Source organism: Bos grunniens, chromosome 10, assembly GCF_055505025.1.
Source record: "Bos grunniens cultivar Pamir isolate PY7600 chromosome 10, Bosgru_T2T1.0, whole genome shotgun sequence".
Classification (NCBI taxonomy): Eukaryota; Metazoa; Chordata; class Mammalia; order Artiodactyla; family Bovidae; genus Bos; species Bos grunniens.
In genome coordinates this window covers 91,130,230-91,155,349 of record NC_141174.1, presented here as the reverse complement: position 1 = coordinate 91,155,349, position 25,120 = coordinate 91,130,230, and the positions used below count along the sequence as shown (strand labels likewise).

Below are 25,120 nucleotides of genomic sequence, written 5' to 3'. Positions count from 1 at the left end.
TATTGTCACACAGCATGCTCCAGTGCAGGAGGCCCAGCTTTGATCCTTGGTCCAGCAACTAAGAGTTGCATGCCATGACTAAAGATTCTGAGCACCGCAGCAAAGACCCTTCACAGCAAAGTAAATAAAAAAAATAAATAAATAAGAAGAAAGCAGGTTGTAGAGGCTTTCAGCAAGGAAGAAGGCAAAAAACTTGGGTTTTCCTGTTTGTATCTTCTAGAAGCAGAACAGACTCTATGAAACTTGAGATTGAATTAACATTTGAAGACATCTTTGGAAAATGGTACCTGGCAGACTTTATTTATAAATATATTCAACAGAAAGAAGAAGAAAAAAAACCATGGTTTTCATTTTTTAATTTTATTAAAGTACAGAGTTAACAAGTTTTGAGTTTTCCACCTAGGAAAAGACTGGTCAACTTCGGCTGCTTCATAGAAAAATTAGAATTCAAAAAACCCCCAATTATAAATCCATAGGTGCCTTTGTGACTTAAAACAAAAAAAATAACTAGTTTTAAAAGTTACCAAAACTCAAACATATCTAAGACCATTATAAATTTCAAACAGTAGATTACCACACATACTACATTTTCAAATTCTAACAGCAAAACATAACCACATAATTTGGCTACATCTAATTATTTCAGACAAGTTTTTTTAAAAAAAAGTAACAAAGTTATGACTATAAAATTTCTGTAGTTTTTTTCAAAGTAAAATAACCTTAAATCTTTAATAAAGGAAAACAAAACAATCCTTAAATTTCTTATAAATAGCTCTCAAGACATATATTACCCATCTGCTGCAAGCTTTCTTTACCTGAGAGAATTTCCCAGGATCCTTCACCACAAAGGATTACCTTAAAGAGTTCTTTCTAACATTTTACTCACATAAACATGGTTAACACCTACAGAAGCGGATGTGGACAAATGCATTCTTAATCTACAATTCCCCAAGTTAAGTTTTTGCTGAAAGGATTTTGCTTTTAAAAAAAGAACACCTCTTTGGTAAAAGCCAAATACTTCATCCTCTCAAAATGAACACTTCTGTAAATGATTTACTGAGGAAGGGAAAAAAAAGAGAGAGAGAAATCTTTAGAATGGTTAGCATTAATTCAAAAGATCTGTATCCTGCTAAACGAGTATATTAGAGAGCACATCTCTGCCTAAAATACAAAACTGGATTAAAATGTCTGAGGCTTTACAAATATATTAAGGACAGCAGGAAACACAGTTAAGAACGAAGTCAGAGGGATTTAGTAAATCAAGGAGAAGACCCTACAGAGAACGGCATGAACCCAGTGGTATCGGCGCCGTCCTCAATGAAGGAGAGCCCAGGGTGCTCTCTGGACATGTGGGATCCTGGCCCAAGATCACATCCTTCTTAGTTATATCTAAAACCGCCTTTCATTTTCAAGAGGGGTAGGACATGAATGTACACCAAAATGAGATGCTCTTTAGAAAGGCAATCAAAGGAGAAAAAGACCTAGGCAGCGTAAATGCATACAGGCTCTGGAATTCCCTTTGCAGGGTAACAGGAAGCACCAATGGTAGTAAACTTCTGGCCAAAATTATTATAAATAAGCAAATAATCTTAAAAAGGCAGAAGGAGACAATGTGGGGGGAATAGCAGTGCACAGAGGTCAACCATAGTGAAGCCATCTCTGAGCAACTGGAAATAAACAAAGGGGTGTGGGAGCGCCCTCGCTGGCCACCAGAATCCCAAAGCCCCCGGGACCCCAACCTCCATCGGCCCACATGCACACAGCCCACCTACACTACGAAGGAGCTCCAAGGACTTCTGGCAAACAATTCTTTCAAGCCATTTCCCAAGAAATTGTGAGGACAAAAACGAAACCAACTAACCAGCATTAAAAAAAAAAAAAAAAAAAAATCAACCCAGTGAGGACCAAGTAGGGTTTCTGAAAGCCTTTGGTGAGAAAGTCTCTGGTCTCCAGTCAGGTGACACATCTAGACATAAACAGCAACACTCCCAGAAGAATCCCTTCCTCTATTTATGTGTATTTACTCGTGAAAATGAGAAGTGAAAAAATTTCCACATCGGATGAACAGCACCGAGGAATCTTACACATAGTTTTAAAAAATCTTCAACTCTCATTGCTAAAGGAATCTGACCCGCAGCTTCTGAGAATGCACTTTTTAAATCATGTATAAAAAGTTGTAGGAAGCAAAGTCTATTATTTTGAAAAGATTATCAGTGAATTTATCAAATGAACATCATCCTTAACAGCAACTCAAAGCAATTGGCACTGTGTTTCCAGTTTCTTAAAACATAATAGCACAAAAACGTAGACTCTTTAAACCCATGAATGTTGACTTATCACCTGAGTACTGTTTACTACAATTAATAATCATTAAAGTCAACATCTTATTTATATACCCTTAGTCCTCAGAGAATGTCCACATCTCTCTGGATCATTTGGATAAAACTGCTTAAATGTTCAGTTGAGAATAAAAATCAGAATGACTGTAACTCTTCTTGTATCAGACCGACCTTCAGAAAGGAACATTATCAGGCATCAACCAAGTCTTAAGCAGCTGGAGAATGTGGGTTGGCTGCGAGGGAGAGGGGCTCAGGAAGGAAGCCTGGCTACTGGCGATGTCCTTTCCTCTGTGTCTCCCTGAGCTATTTTCTGCACGGGAAGGGCCAGCTCGAAAGTCAGAGTTGGATGCTAGACCCTAGCAGGAAGAAAACACAACAAAACCAGCTACCGACAGCACCCCAGCTCTTGACCTGCCCGTCCTCGTGATCTTTGTAAAGCCAGTCTCGCTTACCCAGAGCCTGTCACTGAACCAGCCACTGCAGTGGCCCCTGTGGGGTCTGCTGTGACACACGCCACCTACTGCCGCCACCTGTCTGACCACAGAGCTCCCACCCCTACGGGCTTCCCTGTGGGCCACACACGGCAACCACTCATTCTGTGCCTACAGAAGATCTCTGGACCAAGTTTGAAGACTCCTGATCTGGGGGAAAAAAAGAAAAGAACTTGATCGAGTGTACAAAACAAGGCTCTCTCACACACACAAGGAGTGCCTTTAAAAAGTGAATCTCCAACACTATAACTAAGGCAAGTTTCTGGAGGAATTCATCCACTGTATGCCTCTTGCGTCCACCCAACTCCCTCATTTTCTTGAGAGGAGGGCAAAGGAGTGAGTGGAAATGAAGAGCGGGACTAATTTCCCAGGTCAGCATTTGGCACCCTGGAGCCCAGCTTATGGGGGACCCAATGGGCCGAGAGGATTCTTTCCATCCTGCATGAAATACTAAGAGGTGGGTCCCCACTGTGTCTCCACTGGGGTCTCCAGTGGACATTCCGCTGTGTAAACTCCTCCCTGGACGAGAGCATCAGCACTGAAAATGGAGATCTTTTTACACAGCTGCCTAGAGTCAAATCTCTCTTAAGTGTCACCTTAGGAGTATGTACTTTGGAAGTTTCTGTGGCTTTTGCTCATGGCTTAATTAAATAACTCCCCATCCCACCCACCTTTTCTTCTAAGTATATCATCTGGTCACTTCTACAATTTGTATAATTGGAGGCCTTACCTGGTCAGCCCTGTTTGAGGTGCTGCCTCTGATTCTCACCTTAGCAAATCTACCCCTAAAATCATAAGGGACATTAATGGTGTGGTCACATTACAGATCTGGAAAACAAAAGCCCTTTTGCTTTTACAATTTCAAAGGCCTCGCGTGGAAGAGAAACTGGTTGACTTCAGTAATGGAAAGAGGGGTGCAGTAGGCTTCAGTCGAGAAGCAACTTCCCAATAAGGTCCTAAAGTATCATGACTATCAACCCACAAACAAGAACTATAGCGAAGACAACAACACGAACATTGTTCTATCATCACGTGAACACCACCACGAGTAAGAGTCAAACTGCTCCATCACCACCTGATCTGAGTTACAAAGCAAGTTACTAAGGCAGTAACTCAGATCAGGTGGTGACAATCTGGTGGGGGGAATCACATGGGTGGTGATGGCAAAGTGTGCTTTTTCACATTATAAGAAAGATGCTGAACCCAATGGGATGAGGGCACCTCTGGGAAGGGCAAGGGCAGAGTGAAGCCTGTGATTCCCAGCATCACAACTTCAAAGGGAAACGTGTCAGGGGTGGGAGGAGATGGCACAGGGGTGGAATGAAAAGCAGATGCTTCCTCTTGGAGCCAATAAATACCAGGACGGTGAGCCAGGAGCTCTGCAGGCTGAGGTGTGGAGCCTTCTGAGGGGTCTGCCTTCTACTGGGGGCAAAGGGCTCCAGATTTTGTCATGTCTATTTCAGGGATAGGTAATAGGCCACACAAAGTATGCTTTTATCCCTGGGAAAAGATGTCATTCCCCAAACTCTGTCCTGGTAAAAACATGCAGAAGGAAAATACTAGCCTGACCACTATCCCAATATTTAGGGGTAAAACACGTACAAAATCTATAAACACTCAGCATCAACTTAGGTGAAATTTTCAATTCTTTAGGGGCAAACTGGTAGCTTCTTTTTGAACTTCAGAATTACAAAAAGCGAATCAAGTAATTTTTTTTTTCCCCTCTGAAGGTTTTTCAGACCCAGTGAAGCCAGCCAGGGGAATGCCAGCTTGTCACAAAGTACCAGTCACTGCTTGACTCCTGGGATATTTGTTCAAGGGCATCACTTTCTGCTGCAGAACCAAGGAGATTGCTCAGATCCTCACACGGAGTACTGCGGAGAGGGTCGACAGAGGGGGGCAATCAGCGTACCCAGGTACAGGAGAACACATATCCAGCAGGAAGCCATCTTGACCCAAAAGATGGACCAGCTCCCGCTGAAGAAGGTCTCGATGTTGGCACTTTCATAGCTGTAGAAACAAGAGACCCAGCTGTGGTCAGAGCAGGAAGAGAACAGGTGGTGGGAAGGTCTCTTCCCACCAAGCGTCTCTCCCTGCTTCCACCGCCATCCCACACCAGCCTTTCTTTTTTCCCTAGCAACTCAATTCAGATATTAATATAATGCACACCCACTTAAAGCACATGATTTTTATTGTATTCATAGACTTGTGTAACCACCACCACAGTCAATTCTAGAACATTCTCATCACCCTAGAAAGAAACCCTGCACCCTTTAGCTGCCCTCCCCTTTCCTCCTCCACTCGGCCCCTGGCATGACTTAACCACTGTCTGTCTGTATGGCTTTGCCAGTTCTGGACATGTCACCGGGCATGGAATCAAGGGGCCTCTTGGGACTGGCTTTTCTCAGCATATTTCTTTTGGGGTGTCTCCATGCCGTAGTATGTAACAGTACTTTACTCCTTTCTGTTGTGGAGGAATATTCCATTGAGTGGATATAGCACCTTTTGTTCATCCATTTGTCAGCTGATGGGCATTTGGTTGCTTCCACTTAGCTATTATGAACGATGCTGCCATGAACATTTGTGTATAAGCTTTCGCGTGGACGTGTTTTTTCCTCCTCTTGAGTATATCATTAGGAGTACAGCTGCGGGATCATATAACAACTCAACATTCTGAGGAACTATTTTCCAAAGTGCCTATACAATTTTTACCCACCAGGAGCGAGAGAGGGCTCCAGTTTTAACACATCCTTGATACCTGTTATTTTCTGCCTCCAACCTTTTTTAAGCTTCCCAGGCCAAAATGTTCCAGGAATTCCCTGTCATGCTGGGAAACACAAGAGGCTCCAATGCCCTCTTCTTCCTCAGGCTGTCTGGGAAGATCTCCTCAGGGAAGCCTTCCCCATCAGTCTGTTCGCAACCTCTGCCCCCACCCCCCCCGCCCTGCTCCTTGTTCTTCTTCCTTACTTTTCTCCCCAGTAGTCATCAGTGTCAACACACTGTATTTGATGTGGACCACTGTTCGCCTCCGGCACTAGAATACAGGCCCTGCCACCCACAGCAGCGTGGCCCAGAGAAGCCACTCATCTGTTTGTTGCACAATGAGTCTAAATAAATTCTTCAGGCCAGAATACTGGAGTGGGTAGCCTTTCCCTTCTCCAGGGGATCTTCCCAACCCAGGGATGAAACCCAGGTCTCCCACATTGCAGGTGGGTTCTTTACCAGCTGAGCCACAAGGGAAGCCCAATAATACTGGAGTGGGTAGCCTATTTCTTCTCCAGCGGATCTTCCTAACCCAGGAATTGAACCGGGGCCTCCTGCATTGCAGGCAGATTCTTTACCAACTGAGCTATCAGGGAAGCCCAAATATCTATCCTAAGTTATTCTAATGTCTACCTTAGGTATATCCTAATGTACACCAAATTATGATCCAACAGAAACTCTGGATCAAAGAAAGATACAAAAGGAATCGAAAAGAATCTTCATGTAGTAACAGGGAAAGTAAGACTCGTCATGTGAGTTAAAAAAAAACAAAAAACAAACAAACAAACAAAACCCAACCCGCAAGGGAGAAAATATGTGTAATCACATTTATGTTTAAAAAAATTATACAGGCATATAAATGCACAAAAAAGAAAGAAAATACATCATTTGATTAGCAGTGGTTATGGAGTTGGGGTGGAGGGCCTATGCTACTTTTCATACTTACATATTAGTTTTTTTTTTTTTTAGATGTTTCAAACTTTTGTAATGAAAGTGTTAAAAAAAAAAAAGACAAAGTAGAAAAAAAGAGTATCATCTCTTTTCTAAAAGCCAGATGATTGCTTACGAATTCTAAGTTCTTCTTCCGTTTCTGTTACTATGTTCTATAGACTGTCCATATGCTATTAACCTCCTATTTTCTTAAGGCTGCAGTAAGCATCACCAATTTCCAGGGTTAAAAGTATGTCAATGGACTGTTTCTGGGAAGACGAGTGCAGCAGGTCTTGGAGAAGAAGTTAATTGACTTCAAGAGGTCTGATTTTCAGGCTGTCAAGAATAGAATGTTTTAAAAAATTAACTTCTAAAACATCTAAGACGAGGGGCCACTCACTTGAACCAGTTGGTGACGGTCATCATCACATAGAGGGAAGCCAAGAAGAACATGAAGTGGAAATAGGCATAGCTGTAGACGGTGCTTTTCTTCTCATCATAAATGACCCGTGGGCCCTCTTTCATATTCCGCTTCTCTTCAGCGTCTGTGAACCACAAAGTGAGCACAAGCTCCATGAGGGAACACAAGGATGCTTACCACTTTCGCAAAGCCAAACTTGCTTATTTCCAACCCAGAGGCTGTTGAGTAGGAAAGCTGTCAAACACCATTTGTACCCTCAGGCAAGCTCATCTATGCCGTGAGCCCCAAGCTCCCACCTCACCCCTGAACCTTCTGTAATAGGATGAGTTACCTACTGGCACATTTAACAGAAGAGAGCTCTTAAACACAGAAAACTTATTATAAACTCGGAAGAAAGTGATAGCAGAGCAAGAGTTCTCAAGCCCCTGCTGCTGCTGCTGCTAAGTCGCTTCAGTCGTGTCTGACTCTGTGCGACCCCAGAGACGACAGCCCGCTAGGCTCCCCTGTCCCTGCGATTCTCCAAGCAAGAACACTGGAGTGGTTTGCCATTTCCTTCTCCAGCCCCTGGAATGTTCCAATTCAAGAAGAGGAAGCTGAATGAAAGAAATTTTCCAAATTTGCATTCCTTTAAAAAAAATGTAACTTCTTGTTCCTCAAAAATGTACTGTGTAATTTAACTTATAAATATGAGCCAAAAATATCAACTTTTCCTCATCTGCCAGAATACCAACACAAATCCCAAAGACCCTTTGGGAAGAACGTGTCAAGTATATAAACAATAAACCAGCTCTGGAATAAAGGAATTCCTCTTCCCACTCAAGTTATTTGTGCCTAAATCCCAAACACCTACAGACGAGTGGTACAGGTTTGCAGGGCATCACGGAGGCCCAGACGGGATGTTGTCCACTTACCCTCTCCCCCAGAGCCGAAGCAAAAGCAACACCGGGCTACCTGTGAGGGCAAAACCAACCAAGTCAGGAGGCTTGCTTTCTGCTTTTCCATCTCCACATCGGTTAAGAACTAAAAGCCATCTACATGCCAAATTTTCCCCATCTGAACTACACCCCAAATCCAGAACTGCACACTTCATCCCTTCGAAAGGTTCTACTGAAGTGTCTGTTCTTCCCTGATGGTCTGGGGGCTGGTGAGATGGGAAACACGAGGACATGGAGGTGAGCCACCCAGAGCCCCTTCCAGGGTGCCCCCTTAGTTTAGTGCCTGCTCAACCCCTGTGAGCTCTGGCTGGCAGCTCCAGGTTCTGCCCTAGCTGGGAGTCGCCCCACTCTCAAGCAAGCCCTTCCTGGGCAACCCACGCAGGATAAGAGCTCCTAGCAGGGGTGTAAAGGTGCAGCCACAACCCCTGGGGGACAGCTTTGATGGGTCATATCTGCTCCAAGCACCCCTGGGATGAGCAGAGGCTCTGCCCAACCTGCAGTGCCCTTCAACCCCCCTTCCCTCCTCCGCATGTGTTGAAAAGTCAAAGTGTTAGTTGCTCAGTCATGTCTGACATCCGTGGACTGTACCCGCCAGGCTCCTCTGTCCAGGGGATTCTCCAGGCAAAAATACTAGAGTGGGTTGCCATTCCCTTCTCCAGAGGATCTTCCTGACCCATGGATTGAACCCGGGTCTCCTGCATTGTAGGCAGATTCTTTACAGTCTTCCGAGCCACCAGGGGAAGCCCCCCTAATAAATATCCTGCGAGTCAGGCTCTGCCCTGGTGGCCACTTCTGGAAAACTCAGCCTGGAACATGAAGTGAATGAGATAAGGTCCCCTCCCTCTGGGAGCTCCCTCCTGGCACTCTGTCCAACTTGCTGCTCCACTCGATCTTTGGCGCCAGGGACTGAGATCATTATCCTGTGTTTAGGTGAGGAAACTGGGGTCAGCCAGGTTGAAGACCTGGCCTTAAGTCACAAAACAAGCTTAGTGACAGAGCTGGGACAGGAACTTGGGTGGATGGGAACTCCCAGGTCTGTGCTTCACAAGGGCCAACAGGCAGCATGTGATATCTCGATGGTGGAGCCGACAGACTCAGAAAGGGGAAAACTAAGGGACCTGGAGCCAGCAGGCCCACCCACATCGCTACTAGAATCAGGCTCTGAACTGGCGGCCTAAGGGAAGCAGGGGAAACAGGGACGGCAATGCAGGGGGTGGCTCCTTCCAAACGATGTACCACGTTTCTGACCTACTCAAGACAACAAATTTAATTTCTTTTTTTAAATTGCGTTTACGAAAAATTACTACATTGATTCCAGAAAGACTCTGGTAAACAGAATAAGAAACACAACACATACCAGGACTGTCTAGGAAGTGCTGGGTCCTCAACGCCTCTTGGCTTGATAGTTTTATGATAAAGAACAGAGAGCTGGGGGCAAGGACGTGGGAATCCAAGCCTTTGCCCCATTTATATCCCTCAAAGCCGAGCTCTTTTTCCTTCTTGTGTCAAGGAAACTTGTCAATAGAGGGACTGGTCTTGACAGAATCTTGGATCAAGGGATACAGTCTAAGATTCATTAATTTATTCAGGGGGCCCAAGACATGTTATGCTGGGGTCCCAGTTCTTTTGAAGCTAAAGTTACCACAAGCAATGACTGACTATCTCTTTCAAAGGTCTATCCTGTGAAAAGTGATGCAAGGAGTTGGCGAACCAACTTCCATCCTGTGTGCGCTCCGGTTCAGAGGGGAACACTGGGGCTCTTTCCTCGGAATGAGAAGAAAAACATTCTCTTAAATCTAATGCGGAGACTTGCTGTTCTTTGCACTTCACCTCTGTACACAATAGGGATATTGAAGCCAGAGCGGTCCAGCCTCAGCAGGGGTCACCCAGTCAGTGGTGAGCATGACCGCCTGCCTTCTAGAGCCATTCTCTTCTGAAGAATAGGCAGCAACCCATTCAGACTCAGTACAGTTCGCTCCTTCTTCAAGTGACAGAAAGAGCTGGTGAATGCTGCTGGCAGACTGACAACCCTTCATAACGACCGGCTCTCTCCAGGTCAGGTGGAGGGAGGCCCATCCCCAGAGCAAAGCGCCCGTGTCTGGACAGACCCCAGGGCTCTTCCTCCACGCAGGGAAGGGCAGCCGGGGGTCGGACGCCAGGCAGGGTCAGCAGCAGAGCCGGCAGACAGCAGCCGGATCTTGGGCAACGGTGGTTGGGAACACAGCACCGACTCGAGCCAGACTACGTGGTCTACATGCCGGCAAATCCCAAGATTAAAGGACTTCACTTTTCTGTTTATCCCCCACCCTGCTGGAAAATGGAGATAAAAGCCTCCTCGGGTTTCTTTGAAGATGAAATCACAGATGCAGTGCTTAGAACACAGCAAGTCCTAGCCATCCCTGGAAACGCCTCTTCTTTCCATTCTTGGAGTCAGGGCGGAGTCTCTTTCTGGCTGCTTCCATCTGATTAGACCTTTTGTGACCTCAGTGGATGTTCCACCAAGGGCCTCAGAAAAGGAATTTTGCATCAGAAAGAAAAAGATATTCTGCTGACCGACAGGCCTCTGTTCACTGTTTGCTATTCTTCACCCTGTGAAATGCCCACCTGCTGGAGCTGCTGCAGGGAGTAAGCTCACGTACAGACAGTGCCCAGCAGCGCGCAGACAGGGTGTCCCTCCCCTTCTCTTTCCAACAGCCGCCTTCTGACCTCACAGTCGTGCCATGTATGGAGAACACAGACAGGTACACACTAGGGGAAGGGACCGGAAGTTAAAACAACCCACATACATTCTGTTACGACAGAGGAAAAAAACAGACCGCAGACTGACAAGCTACCCAGGCCTTTGGTGGGAGCGGGGTGGCCGGATGCCACACCAGAGGCTGAATCTGTTGGAGAAAAATCAACAACTTTTATTTTAATCCTATAGTATATTGAGGACATTTCTTTTTCCGTACAGGAATCGTGTTCCTTCCTGAGTAAAAAAAAATGGGATCATGGGATGCAGACCACTAAAGATGCAAGTAAAGACACAAAAAGCCTTCCTGGAAAATGGGTCTTCCGAGATAAAGCAGGGCCAAGAAAAGGAAATGAACTTACTTCCAGCTCGGGAGCTGTGTACCGGCCCTGCAGAGCATCGGAACTTGATCTGGTCGTCGATGTCAAACTAAGACAAAACAGAAAGGTCAGCTGAGTATATTAACATGTCACATAACACGTCGAAGGAGGGCAGAGCTGCCTGGCCAGGACTCCAAGGAGGCTCGCTCTAACCTACAGTTCTGCTTAAATAAAAGTTGTCTAATATCCCACTTTATTCCAAAACTGGCTGACCAACTCGACAGCCGATATCTTCTTCCATGGATTGCATTAGACCATTTTATGCAAACAGAAGCTTGAAAAAAAAAAAAAGTTGTCTTTTGGTCCTGTTATATTGGTTTTCATTTTGGTTTTTTGCCTCTCCTCCTTCAAATGCCAACATACTTTTCATATTTCACTTTTATCTTTCCCCACCTTTTGACTAGTCTCACTTAGAAGAGATAAAAGGCAATGAAAGAAGCCAGAAATGGTGATAAAACTCAAGGGCATGAAAAGCAAAGGTCGTCACAATTTTCTGTGATAATCAGCCTTGGACAGACAAGTTTTTCTATTTAGAAATTCAGTATAGAGTAGCTATCAATGTCATTTAAAAAAATTCTTCCTGCCACTTTCCTCCTGCCTAGAGAAGTAAAATGTTGTAAAATCTGGCTTATAGAGGTACAAAAAGGCATTTACTTTTTCCTGGGGTGGGGTTCATTTTAAGCACATTTCTATGTGTAAATATACAGTGTACATGAATAATCTATACAGATTCATTTAGCAAATGTTTACTGAAGGTGTGGCCTGTGTCAGGCCCTGTTCTTCGCACTGGGAACTCAGTGGGACATACAGCGATCCCTTTCCTCCTGCACTCCAGGGATAGGGGAGAGGGTGGGACGGTGGGAGCTGTTAGTGGAGAGGCAGGAATTCCAGACTCATTTCAACCAAATAAACCACAAAGGGAACACTGTCTTCTGGACTCATTCTCATCCTCTTTCCCAAGGAGAGAAGAGATCAATGAGACGCAAATAAACAATAAAAAGCTTCCCTCATAAAAAGGTCCTCTGGGATCCAAGATCATTGTTTCTTTTGTCCAGTTAAGTCCAACAGCATCACTTTCAATTCTGCTTTGAACAGATGGATGTTAATGGAGGCCCACTCCAGTACCACTTCCTGGCTTGAGCCTGGTCTGAGGAGTGACAGAAACAATTCCATGGCTGTGTGCCCAAGAAACACACACACCTGGCCCCTGCACTCAAGGTGCTATATTTTGCGCATATGAATTATGAGTTAATACGGTCTGTCGTTTCCATGGGGGGACATGTGACTTAACTTCAGGAAAAGATCAATATCTGGAATTTTCATCTGAAAGATGACGTTTATTCTTTAAAACAGTATGACTTAATATTCCATTTCCTAACTTCTTGGGAATAAGATGGTTTCAGAAAAGCCAACTTTTGGTCCTGGCAACTCTGTCACTTCACTTTCATATCGGAGGATACTAAGAGCGGGAGCTTTTGTTCTTACTTCTAAAAATACCTATAATCAGTTCATCATATATATGGACTTCTATAAGTAAATGTAACCATAAGATCTTTATTCAGTCATAGCCTTTATCCACAAAACATTCTTCTTAGAATTACTGAGAAAATACTGTTGTTTTTGTTTTTTACAAACTCTTTAAAAGCCTGGGAAATTCTTACTGTCTGCACTCTGGCTATTACTAGAACCATCTGGTCTGCACAAGACAATTCCCGGATTATCCATAACCTCTTCCCTTCCAGGGCTCAGGCCTGAGTGACTTTAACCCTGTACTTCCTGTGGGGGTGGGAGGAGCCTGACAGCATTTGGTTGGGGCAGAGCTGGACACAGCTGGACACAGAATGTCTAGTAACCTTATTTGATTATTATCCTGAGCCCTCACTCACTAAAAGCCAGTAGCATCTTTCCATTGCTGTGACAATGAAAAAAAATAAACCTCCCGCTACCCCCAAGCCCTCCTAACCTCTGTTGAGCTCTGAACCTCTTGCACACTGGAAGAAAGATTTGTAATGCAGATGCCCCTCCACATTTGCTTCAGCTGCTTTTGGAACTGGCCAAACTCCACTGCTGCTGCTGCTAAGTCACTTCAGTTGTGTCCACCTCTGTGTGACCCCATAGACGGCAGCCCACCAGGCTTCCCCCGTCCCTGGGATTCTCCAGGCAAGAACACTGGAGTGGGTTGCCATTTCCTTCTCCAATGCATGAAAGTGAAAAAATAAAGTGAAGCGGCTCAGTCGTGTTTGACTCCTAGCGACCCCATGGACTGCAGCCCACCAGGCCCCTCCGTCCATGGGATTTTTCAGGCAAGAGTACACTCCACTAGGTCACAGAAAATCTCCAGCCAACACGTCCAGACTTTCCTGCTGGAGACCACAGATTCTGCCTCTGACCAACTTACAGGGCCCTTGAGAGATCACATGACTATTCTCAGCCTTGGTGTAATAAAGTTCAACTACCTTCCCAGTGTAATACAGAGCTGGAGACTCAGCTCCCAAGAGAAACCAGTGTTTGTAGGAAGAGGCCTTCAACACACCCCTGATGCAGAGACATGAAGATTTCTAGCTGGCAGGTTCCAGAATAACAGGATTCCCAAAAATATACCCCCCCAATTCTTAAAAAAAAAAAAAAAGGCAGCAGGTCCAGCCCACACCAACAGTATAGGTAACCCTCCTTGATGTGCCAACTTTTCTCAGTTTAAACTAGTCCCTCCAATGCCATCTTACTAATCTTTCAATTATTTCCAAATGGTCTGCCATATTGCTGTGAATGTCCCATTTGAACTAGCAAGTTGTTTGACCGTTTGTAAAGATTCTTAGTTTTTCCAATTTTGTACTCAAATTCCTAGACAGCTGAAAAAGATACTTATTTTCTTTTCTCTCAAGTATAGTTAAAACTAAAATAGCCAGAAACATTTTATAGCACAAATACCTCTTAATAATGCAATTATGTAAGTTACCCAGCTGATGGGTCCACCTAAGTAAAACAACCTGACTCCAAGTCATCCCAGGGGAAAGAAAAATGACTATGAACATGTCTCTTCCAATACTTCAGCAAAGGAGGTTGAAGGAAAGGTTTCCGTAACTGGGCGAGACATATAGGAGCAGGCTCCACATCTCAGTTTCCATGTATGTTCATGGAGGGAACTGACTTTTGTGGGGTTGGGGGGCAGGGCACAGCTTGTGGATTCTTAGTTCCCCAACAAGGAATCGAACCCAGGCACTTGGCAGTGAAAGCACAGAGTCCTAACACTGGACCTCCAGGAAATTCCACTCCATGAGGGAACTGAACTTGATGGACTCCAAAATCCTGTCTCATTGGACAGTTTGTGAATTTAAAGCCAACAGACTAATAATTGCAGCTGAAATGTAGAGACCAAGGAGGGCCTTAAGGAATAGCTAGGGGAGGACAGGCAGGTGACAGCCTACGAGGGCACAGGGCATAGCCATACAGAGAGAGCCCGCAGGGAACTCCTGACGGGGCCCAGGCTGTGGCGTTTCTTTACTGCATAATGCCTGGGTACAGGGGCGGGGGCGGCCTCAGCCGGAAAGCCAGGGTATGGGTTTTGGCTGAACCCTACTTCCAAGCTAAGACAGCCAAGAGTAAAACCTCCTCAAAGTGAGTGCCACAGAAGCAGGACTTGGGGCAGAAAACCAAAAAGCAAAACTGGAGTTCATTATGAGAGCCTCCTAAAGAAGCATTAGAGAGAGAGAGAGAGTGTGTTTGTGTGTCTGTGGTTGGGGGTGGGGAGGGGATAATCCAGTTAGGAGAGAACACAGCACAGTGAGCCTCTAAGATCTTACCGAAGTCCCAAGCAGTCGTGGACTTCTGTTGAAATGGGCGATTTCAGACTTCCCTGGTCCAGGGTTGGGTATCTGCCTGCCAATGCAGGGGGCACAGATTCAATCCCTGGTCGGGGAAGATTCCACATGCATTGGGACAACTAAGCCTGTGAGCCACAACTACCGAGGCTCTGTGCCACAGCTACTGAAGCCTGTGCACCGAGAGTCTGTGCTCTGCCACAGGAGAAGCCCCTGCAATGAGAAGTCCCAGCTCCACAACAAAGAGTGGCTCCCGCTCCCCACGACGAGAGAAAGCACGCTCATAGCAACAGGACCAAAAATAAATAAGAATAAAATTGTTTTAAAAAAGAAAGAAAATGGGTGAATTCTTCTCTCTGCAATGCACACAACCAGCTAGGCTTCCTACAGATTCTATTGAGAAATCTAGACATTCTTGCAATCATCTTCAAATGACAGTTTTCGCCCAGGCAATGCAGCCTCCTTTTGTAACATCTTCCAACTTCTCAATCCTTTTTGAGTCTAGGAAGTCAAGATTTGAAACCCTCCAAATTGTACTACCTCCCATATTTCCCCTTTTCAAGGCCCTCCTAGGGCTGAACTCAAAGCCCCCTCAAACTCCAGGCTGCTTGCTATAAAGTTCTCAAAGCCCACTCCTCCTGGAGCTGCGGTGGGTAATTAGAGCAAACACCAGTCACCCAGGGCCCCCCTCGCTGTGCAGCACTGCGCTGAACCCCCAGGAATCAGCTGCCATCACCAGGTGGTATGTTCACGCTGTGTGCTGCGTCAGCCCACAGGGCTGCTGGTTACTCCCCAGCTCCACTTGGCGTGGCTGTTGTTTTCTGTCTCCTCATCCTTCGAGCACTATGGTTTTGCAGATTGATTACCAGCATTCAATAACGTGTGCTATTGGTATTTAGACAGATTTTACATAGCAGCTGTCAGCTTCAAAAGCTCTTTTGGGAATCCCAGACTAGACCTTGCCAACCTCTGCTAAGGTGCCGCTAAATTTCAAGTAGAGATGTATACGGTGGAAATTACACACCACAAACCAAAACCACTGGTGGCAGTTCTATCACCATAGTAAATAGTATTTTTGCATCTTTTCCACTGATAGCAAATCTAAGCCCTATTTTATCTAAGGGAGCAAATATTTTAATCATGTGGGATTAGGCATTCAGCAACTCACAAAAACATCTGATTGTAGTCTATCAAATATCTTTACAGCTTTTTTTTTCTCTGATAATACAAACAAAAGAAGCAATAGCTCATGTTAAAAAAAAAACAACTTTTTTTTAAAGAAAAAAAAAAAAATTATATACATAATACAAGCACTATTACAAGCTTGGTTTATCTCCTTCCAGGATTTTTTCTTCATATGTAAATACAACTACATTTTATTCTAAAAATGAAATATTCTACATTTATAGTTTAGTAACCTACTTTCTCCTTGCTGGACTCACCAATATTTTTTACATGCCAATACAGAAAAAAAGTGAGTGACAGATCATAAAATTAGCCATGTTGCTGACATTTCTCCCTCAAAGCCCAAAGATAATAGACTCAGGAAGGAAAAACTTGAGAAAGGAAGGACCGAGAATCAGGATTAAAATGTGGGTGCCTTAACGGTTTTCCTGAAAACATCTTTACAGCATTGATGTGGGCCCGAATCAGTGAAAACGTATGGAATTAATAATAATGTTAGGCCAGAAAGTGTTCACCATGGTCGCTTTTGCTGCAGTGTGGAGAGGCTGCCACTATGTCACAGACAGGCTGAGAGTCGACACTGCCTTTGCAAGCTTGACGCATGACTGTGAACACACGCTTCATAAAACTCAGTTCTCCTGCCCGTGTCTGTCGTCAAGGCCCACGTCTGTTGGTCCCTCTCTACAGCATGAAGGGGTGTTAGAAGCTGTAAGAGAAAATGCCAACATGTGCAGGAGACATTCTACTTATACAAGCTACCAAGGATGGTTCAGTTTTGGCCAAAGGATCACTACAACGTGCCTGTGACTGGTTGAAATTTTTAGACGCTGAAATATACCGAAATGTAAAACACAGGAGTAAAACCTAAACATGAAAGGGTGACTGTCAAAGGAAAGCGTGATCAACAGTGAGACGTAAATGGAATAAGAAACTTATGATTCCTATCCTTTACTCTTCTCCCTCTGGTATTTTTTTATATAGATCTAAAAATAATAAACCCCACCCCAAGCACCTAAAACACAGCCTGCTTATGTATCACGCCTACTTTTGGAGGAATGACTTTGCTCCTTAAAAGCAATGTGAGTTTCAGCATAAAAGAAAGGTTTCCTGTCTTTCCTGGACCAAGCACAAAATGTCTGTGTATGGAGTACTTTGTACTCTTTCCATCAACAAGAGAACAAACGTTTTTTTCTGTTGGAGTAGAAAGCTGCCAAAACATTCTGGCACATACTGTCTCTTCCTCACTTTGTGCTCCCTTACTCTCCAAAAGGGCTTTAGCAAGTAATACTCAACCATCTTTTAAAGGATTGCAACATACCATATATATTTATTTTATTTAGCCCCCCAAAAATACAAGTTATGTAAAATGAAGTCCAAACAGCTAGATTTCATGCTGTAATACCACCTTCTTACTTCAGGCTTCATTTTCCCTCTTCCTCAGATGGCATTTGTTTGACCACCTCATACTGCTACAACTTGTGTAAATTCTCCTCTTGTACTTTTTTGAAGTCTGCAAAGATGGCCTCAGGTAACTTCCAGAACTTACCATGAGTACAAGATGCATACACACAAGATGGCAGTGCCCAGTCCAGCAACCAAGGTCTTGTCCCTGTACAGGTCCTGACCAAAGTTAGGCACACAGATGGTGACGTTCTTCCCGTGTTCATCTAGGACTTGTGAAGACAAGAAAAAAAAGCCCTCTGTAACTCAGGGATGCATTTACTTTGGGAAAATTCATGCAGTATAGAACAGTGAACACTCAGCACTGCAAAGGTTTCCTCTACCATCCAACTTAGATTAGATGGCTGCACTCTAAGCACCCTCTCCCACCTAGGCAGCCTCTCAGAATAAGACCCTTGGGTGTCAGCTTAGTGCTAAAGGGGTCTTCAGTACCAGGGATTTCTAAGAGTCATGTTCTTTTTCAGTACTATTGGAGCAATAGTAAAAAGTATTGGCTCATGGGTCTTTCCTCATGGCTCAGTGGTAAAGAATCTGCCTGCCAGTGCAGGAGACACAGGTTCGATCCCTGGGTTGGGAAGATCCCCTGGAGAAGGAAAGGGCAGCCCACTCCAGTACGCTTGCCTGGAGAATTCCATGGGCAGAGGAGCCTGGTGGGCTACAGTCCATGGGGTCACAAAAGAGTCAGATACAACTTAGGGACTAAACGATAACAATAAATTGGCTGACTGGGCAGCAGGTAGCATGCAGGTAACTGAGAGCATCCTCCATGTCGATCATCCTTGGAGACGAACCAACGATCAAACAGGAACTCGCAGGAACTGCTGTCTGGCCAGCAGCCTCCACCCAGATAAGAAGTCATTCTGTTGTCAGTAATAGGACCGTCATGACATCTTTTAGGCTGTAACCTTGGAAACTTCTCAAGTGGCTAGAGTCTAATAAAATTGTAGAGGCTAGATAACAAAGATTTCTATCATATTACCATCATTAGTTGTTTATTTTTTATCTAACAGAGTCTTCAGTTCTGAACACCCAAGCTGGCTCTATTTGCTCTGCCCCAAAATAAGGAACATAAATATAAAATAACAGGCTACAAACCATTCTACAGACATGCACATTCTATGGGCTTGAAGTTGCACTAAAATGACTACTTGTACTCCCACTTGAAACTGTAAACTTCACTGTGTGCTGTGGCTTCAGGAATCTTCTTCTTAGGCCACTGAAAATTTTCTTTACAAACCTGACCAAAATATGAACTTTGCTATTTAAGTACTACCACCCAAAATTAAAAATAAAAGTTTTTTTTTCTGTATTTAAGTGATACCTGCCATTGGGAAGAAAAATGCTGTAACCAAAAAACCCCATTAAGTTAAAGCCAGAGATTAATATGTAAACAGTCAAAATACTCTTAAAAGTTTTAAATAGACTAGATTTAAATAAACTTGAAGTCAAATTTATAGTTTTTTCCTAAAAAAATTATATCCAGGATAGACTGTACTTAACAAAAGACCTACAATTATATTCACATTGTACTATAAATAGCTATAAAGGCAAGACCCATACATACCACACGTATATGCTAAAACTTTAAAAAACATCTTTGCATTTGCTTTCTAAATTTAAAAAAGGAAAACATCAATTTTCTACTCTAGAGAAAAGAGTATATGTATTTAACTTGATTTATACAAGATAAAATATACCCAAACATACACACATTTGTATATATTTATGTATATATGAATATACATGTATACATACATCTATATATCACAAACATGAAAAAAATGATGAAATTTAAGGAGTTTGGAGATCAAAATAAGAAAATATGGTCCTTTACTGGGAAAGCTCAAGGGCTCGTACAGTAACAACCTATAATGGTCTTTTGATAGTTCTCAAATATCCGTTGTAACTACTCTACAAAAGTAATAGGTAACCTTTACAAAGCACCTCTGACACGCCAGAAACTGTACGTATACATATACACATGTACTCAACTGAAGTCTCAAAAACCACTCTGGAAAAGAGGAATCTTAATTATCTTCTTAAAATAATAATTAAAATTCTTATTTTAAAGGCGAGATGTCTAGGAAGAGAACAGTAAGTCACTTTATATAAGTTACTGAAGTGGCAGAACCACTCCCCCACACTCTTCCCACTCTGTTAGAGTCAGAGAAATGATCACTGAAAGTTAATTAACAGCCATCTCAAAACAACAGCAATAATAAGGAGAACAAAAAGAAATAGCTTGAGTATTTCTGATGATTTCTTGAGTATTTGATTATATCTGAGCAGGAAAATGCAGATTAGGCTTACAAGCAAATTCATTAGCCTTCGTGAGTTCATGTCTTTCCTGCAGAGCAGGAAGCCTCAGGAGAAGGAAGGTCCAGGTTCATGTCCCATGCTGAGGACACTATTTAGTGAAGAAGTCTAGATCACCTCCCTACTTTGACGCATTGCATCTCTGATACTTAAACGATAGTTCGAGGAGACACAGTCCTCACCCCACAAATGACAATATTCACCCTGCAAGCAGAGTCTTCCTACAAGGCCAGCTTACCTACTTCTGCAGGTTTGCTGGACAGGGCTGAGAATGTGAGATACGTGACATAGCAGCTGATGAGACCCGACTGCAGTATCCCAGAGTGTGGCTGTCCTGGAGAACAAGGGCCCATGTTATAAATCAATGGTGAGAAAGCAGATGCACCGCCCCCGCCCCCTCCCGCCCCCCCGCCAAAAAAAGGTCTGCCCCAAATAATATCCCTCAAACCTAAAGCCCCACACATGAAGGTAAGAAGAGATACGCAGCATATTTCTCATATAACGCTAAAATCTTTGGGGGGAGAAAGTGACACACTGAACCTATATGCCATTTCAGAGATACCAAGTTCTGCCGAGTTCTCGCCCAACACCTTATTTTGATAATAACTACAGCTGTACTGAAACATACTGCCTGGTCTCCCTGAGGTTCGTCACATTAGTTCTTAAATCACAAGGTCTCCAGAAAAAATTCACCACTGTTAATTTGTGAGATCACATAGCTTAGTGGGGTGAATGATGGCTTTTACAGGGAGGACCTGGATTCCAGACTCACAAAGCCATCAGATACTCAGAATCCATGCCACTGGGGAAGAGTTCTCATCCGTCAATGGAGAGAAAACCTTTGAGAACACCAGAATTGGTCCAAGCCAAAGAATGTGGCTATGGGACTCAGCATTTATTGGGGAAAGGCCTTCTATGTTACAGTATTTAAATTAAACGGTTCAGATGGCTAAGAGTAAACAAGATGCAATAAAAAGGACTCATCCTTTTTTTCGGTGAAATGTTCAAACATCCACAGACATAAAAAGATTTAGTTTTACCCAGTCTTCCCTCTGATTAAATTTATCTCCAGAACTTTACTTATCAAATTATAAGGGCCAATAAAGGTAAAAAATAGGCCCTTCCCAGTGGTGCTCTTTGGCATGGGAATGAGACTCACCTTAACAATCAATGGCACTAAACCAAACCGTAACTATTTCAAAGGGTGGAATTTAACCCAAAGAATATTTCGATCTGAATACTAATAATGTTTTAGGAAATTCTTATTGGATAAAGGAACTGGGTGAATAATAACAATCTCAATTTCAATAATGAACTTCAGTCATTTCTTTCTTTTGGCTTTGAAACAACCATTAGCAAGATCAGGCTCACAGGTTTCTATTGGCTTTGCTGAGGAAGGACTTGGATCTGAGAAAGGCCAGCTCCTGGGGCCAGCAGATGGCTGAGCCAGGATTGGATTTCCTGTTTCCTGATTCTGGGACCACGCTGTCCTTGATTTGTGGTCCACAGAGGTCTTAAGTCAAAGATAAGCCCAAAACAGCTTCTTCGGGAGCCTTCTCATTCATTCAAATTTTACAAAGAGATTACAGGGAAGAGCTAAATATCCACTAAAGGCATTTTCCATTGAAACACTCCTTGTAGTACATTATTTAACAATAGTAACATCTATCTTCTTATTTATTGACTTCATTATACGCAAATCTTTGACAAAGGCATGATTGACTATCACCTTCAGCCCAGTGCAGGGTAGGAAGAGGGCACTGGAATCCCACCTTTCCTATTGTTTACCCACCTGTGGTAAATAAAGAACTGACCATAATTTCCAAAATAATGGTCAAAGACATCTATAATATGAACAAAGTATGGATCTCGTACTTACGATCTCGGACAGAGGGTGAGATGGATACCACTGACATAAGCAGACACAGGCCTCCATTTACTCCCAGGAGAATTTTATTTTCCATGCAGCCATCTTTCTGGGTATAAAACACTGCCATCCAAATCAAGCCTCCCGTGGTGATGGAGTACGCGATGAGGGTCACCAGGGACAGAGAGGCGTACCACAGCTTGTTGGTAGCTGTGCCTGCAGTCCTGTTTCTCCAGAAGTAGAGGAGAGGAAGAGGTGGGGGGAAGACAGGTCAGTTGATTCTCCAACAATAGCTACCGCCCTTCAAGTATTATTAGCTAATGTTGTCAGGTCCCAGACCATCGTAAGGAGTTATTCAGAAGACCTATCATTTTACCAGTTTTTGTGGATCACAACGAACTGTGGCAAATTCTTAAAGAGATGGGAATACCAGATTACCTGATCTGCCTCCTGAGAAACCTGTATGCAGGTCAAGAAGCAACAGTCAGAACTGGACATGGAACAACAGACTGGTTCCAAACTGGGAAAGGTGTATGTCAAGGCTGTATATTGTTACCCTACTTATTTAACTTCTATGCAGGGCACATTATGCGAAATGCCAGGATGGATGAATCACAAGCTGGAATCAAGACTGCCAGGAGAACTATCAACAATCTCAAATAGGCAGATGATACCACTCTAATGGCAGAAAACATGGAACTAAAGAGACTCTTGATCAGAAGAGAGTGAAAAAGCTGGCTTGAAACTAAACATTCAAGAAACTAAGACCATGGTATCCTGTGCCATCACTTCACAGCAAATAGAAGGGGAAAAAGTGGAAGCAGTGAGAGATTTTATTTTCTTGGGCTGCAAAATCACTGTGGATGGCAACTGCAGCCATGAAATTAAAAAATGCTTGCTCCTTGGAAGGAAAGCTACAACAAACCTAGATAGCATATGCAAAAGCAGAGACATCTCTTTGCCAAAAAAGGTCCATATAGTCAAAGCTATGGTTTTTTTAGTAGTCATGTATGGATGTAAGAGTTAGACCATAAAGAAGGTTGAGTGCTGAAGAATAGATGCTTTTGAATTATGGTGCTAGGGAAGACTCTTTAGAGTCCTTTGGACCACAAGGAAATCAAACCAGTGAATTCTGAAGGCAGTCAGCCCTGAACAGTCATTGGAAGGACCGAAGCTGAAGCTCCAACTCTTTGGCCATGTGATTTGAAGGGCCTACTCACTGGAAAAGACCGAGATGCTGAGAAAGACTGAGGGCAGGAGAAAGGGGCAGCAGAGGATGAGATGGTTAGAATTATCAGCTCAATGCACATGAATCTGAGCAAACTCCAGGAGATAGTGAAGAACAGAGGAGCCTAGGGGCTGCAGTCTGTGGGGTCACAAAGAGTCGGACACTACTTAGTCTATGAACAACAGCAAACAATCATTTTACCAACTAAAAACTAGAAGAGACAGCTGAATATTCAAAAAATTCTTGGCTCAAGCTTAGAATTTCTTCTTCACACTGAAAAACTTCAGTCTTTGACTCAAGTGTATTCAGTAACTAAAGTGAATATCCACAGACTTTAGCTTCCCCATTCTGGATGTCAACGACCCCAGGGCAAGTTCTGGCAGTATTATAAAGTGGGCTGTGTGCTGGAGTTCTCTCTGAATTTTCCCAGAAACACAGAGCCCGCGGCCAGTCTCTTTCTCCAAGTGCTGCCAGCAGCTCCTGCTGATGCCCATCTTCTGTTTAGGGAGAGAGAAGTAATTGAACTCCACCCAGAGAAAGACTGGCTGACCTCATCTCTTTTGTCCTTGCACTGAAAAGAAGACTCTATACCAGTACTGCTTCTCCCAAACAATGCCAGGTATGATTAAGGAAGACTTTGACCTTAAAAAAAAGTGAAGGCAGGAATTCCCTGGTGGTCTAGTGGCTAGATCTCAGCGCTTTCACTGCCAGGGGCCTAGGTTTGATTCCTGGTTGAGGAACTAAGATCCCACATGCCTTGGAGCACAGCCACCTCCTCTTAAAAAAAAAAAAAAAAAAAAAGTGAAGAATAAAATCAGCCAGCAAAAGAGTAAAAATTTTAATGGGATTTATAATAAAGACTCTAGAAGAGGAGACTAGTGTAAAGATTATATTATTTTATATAAACATTATTAAAGGGATGGGAGAAGTATGTGGTGGCTTAACAAGCTATAGAGATTGGTCACAACAAAGAAGAATGCTTACTGATGCTAAAAGAAGAGGACAGAACTACAACAGGGGTTGGTCTGAATCATCTCATCTGCCTTAGGGGTCAACTGCCCTTTGTAACCACATCTCACAAAACTTCGAGAGCAGGCAACTTGGTTAACATCTTCACAGAGTTGGAAAATGTTCAAGCAGCCCAGCTGAAACGTTTGAATGATGGAGAAGTTACTGCAGCCAGAAAGAAAACAAAGAGGAAAGGCCAAAATGATAATGACCATCATACTCCTGACACTGAGCCAGGCAGTCCGATGACTGTGGAGTTATTGTAATAGAGAAGGCACACAAATCACATGAAGATAAAGCGAGACTTAGAGAAAGCAGAGAGTCAAATGCTACCTGTTGACAGGGAGAGAGAATGGATTATGAAGAAAAAGGTGAACACTGCTGACACTGTAAGTGGGGGGTCCAGCTATGTCCTCACCAGTCTTTTGGGCTATTTTATTAGTGTAAGAAGGACTTTCTTAACAGTTGATTTTGCTTGGATTCCCAACAATCTTCAACCCTAACCTCTCCCCTCTACTCCAGGCTCATATTATCCCTGTTAACGTCTCCACTTGGAGGTCTAACTGGCTTGTGGACCTTAGGAGGTCCAGGTTAACTTTCCAGTATTCAAATTTCCACCCCCAAACCTGCTCTCCTGTGGTCTTCCCAACCTCAGAATATGGCAATTCCATTAGGGCTGGGGGTAAAGAACTGTAGTTGCTGGACCACTGTCTTTCACTCCCTGCTCCTCCCCTCTCCCCAGCATCAGGCCAACTCCAGCGGCAAACCCCCTTGGTTCCCACTTCAGACTCTATCAGCATCTGACTGCTGCTACCATCTAGCATCAAGCTACGGCATCCCTTCCCTGGATCACCTCCCACTGGTCTCCTTACTTACACCTACGACGTCCTCTTGTCTTTTCTTAACTTGAAATGTGCATTAGATTCTGTGCCTCTAGTGCCCTGCCATCTGCCATGGTGGCCCCAGAAACCTTTCATGATCTGGTCCAGGGCCATCTCTGATGAATGACTTTATCCCTTGCTCCCTCCCCTCGCACCTCTGGGGTCCAGCCACAGTGGATGTCTCCTCGCTCCTTAGACAAGCCAGCACAGCCCTGCCTCAGGCTCTTCCCAACTTCCTTTGTCTCCCTCATACCTTATAATGAAACCCTTTCTCTGCCCTGCTTGCCCCAACTCTCACACCCACAGCACATTCTCCACCACTGAACCTATTGCTTATTTGCTTGATTGGACTTATTAGCTACC

The 25,120-nt window shown here is 43.8% G+C and overlaps 1 protein-coding gene across 3 annotated transcripts in view; it reads right to left on the bottom strand.

Annotated features, from left to right (window-relative positions):
* Positions 1–344: 344 nt before the first annotated feature.
* The window catches only part of SERINC5 (serine incorporator 5), a 108,572-nt gene continuing 83,796 nt past the window's right edge, over positions 345–25,120 (bottom strand). For all 3 annotated transcript variants that reach the window (XM_086323076.1, XM_086323077.1, XM_086323078.1), the window contains exons 6-12: positions 21,653–21,864; positions 20,012–20,107; positions 17,543–17,669; positions 10,976–11,042; positions 7,856–7,895; positions 6,924–7,068; positions 345–4,840 (exon numbers count right to left, since the gene is read on the bottom strand). In XM_086323076.1, coding sequence (XP_086179202.1) covers positions 4,693–4,840; positions 6,924–7,068; positions 7,856–7,895; positions 10,976–11,042; positions 17,543–17,669; positions 20,012–20,107; positions 21,653–21,864 — 835 coding nt within the window. In that variant the 3' untranslated portion in view covers positions 345–4,692. The remainder of the gene's footprint in view (positions 4,841–6,923; positions 7,069–7,855; positions 7,896–10,975; positions 11,043–17,542; positions 17,670–20,011; positions 20,108–21,652; positions 21,865–25,120) is intronic.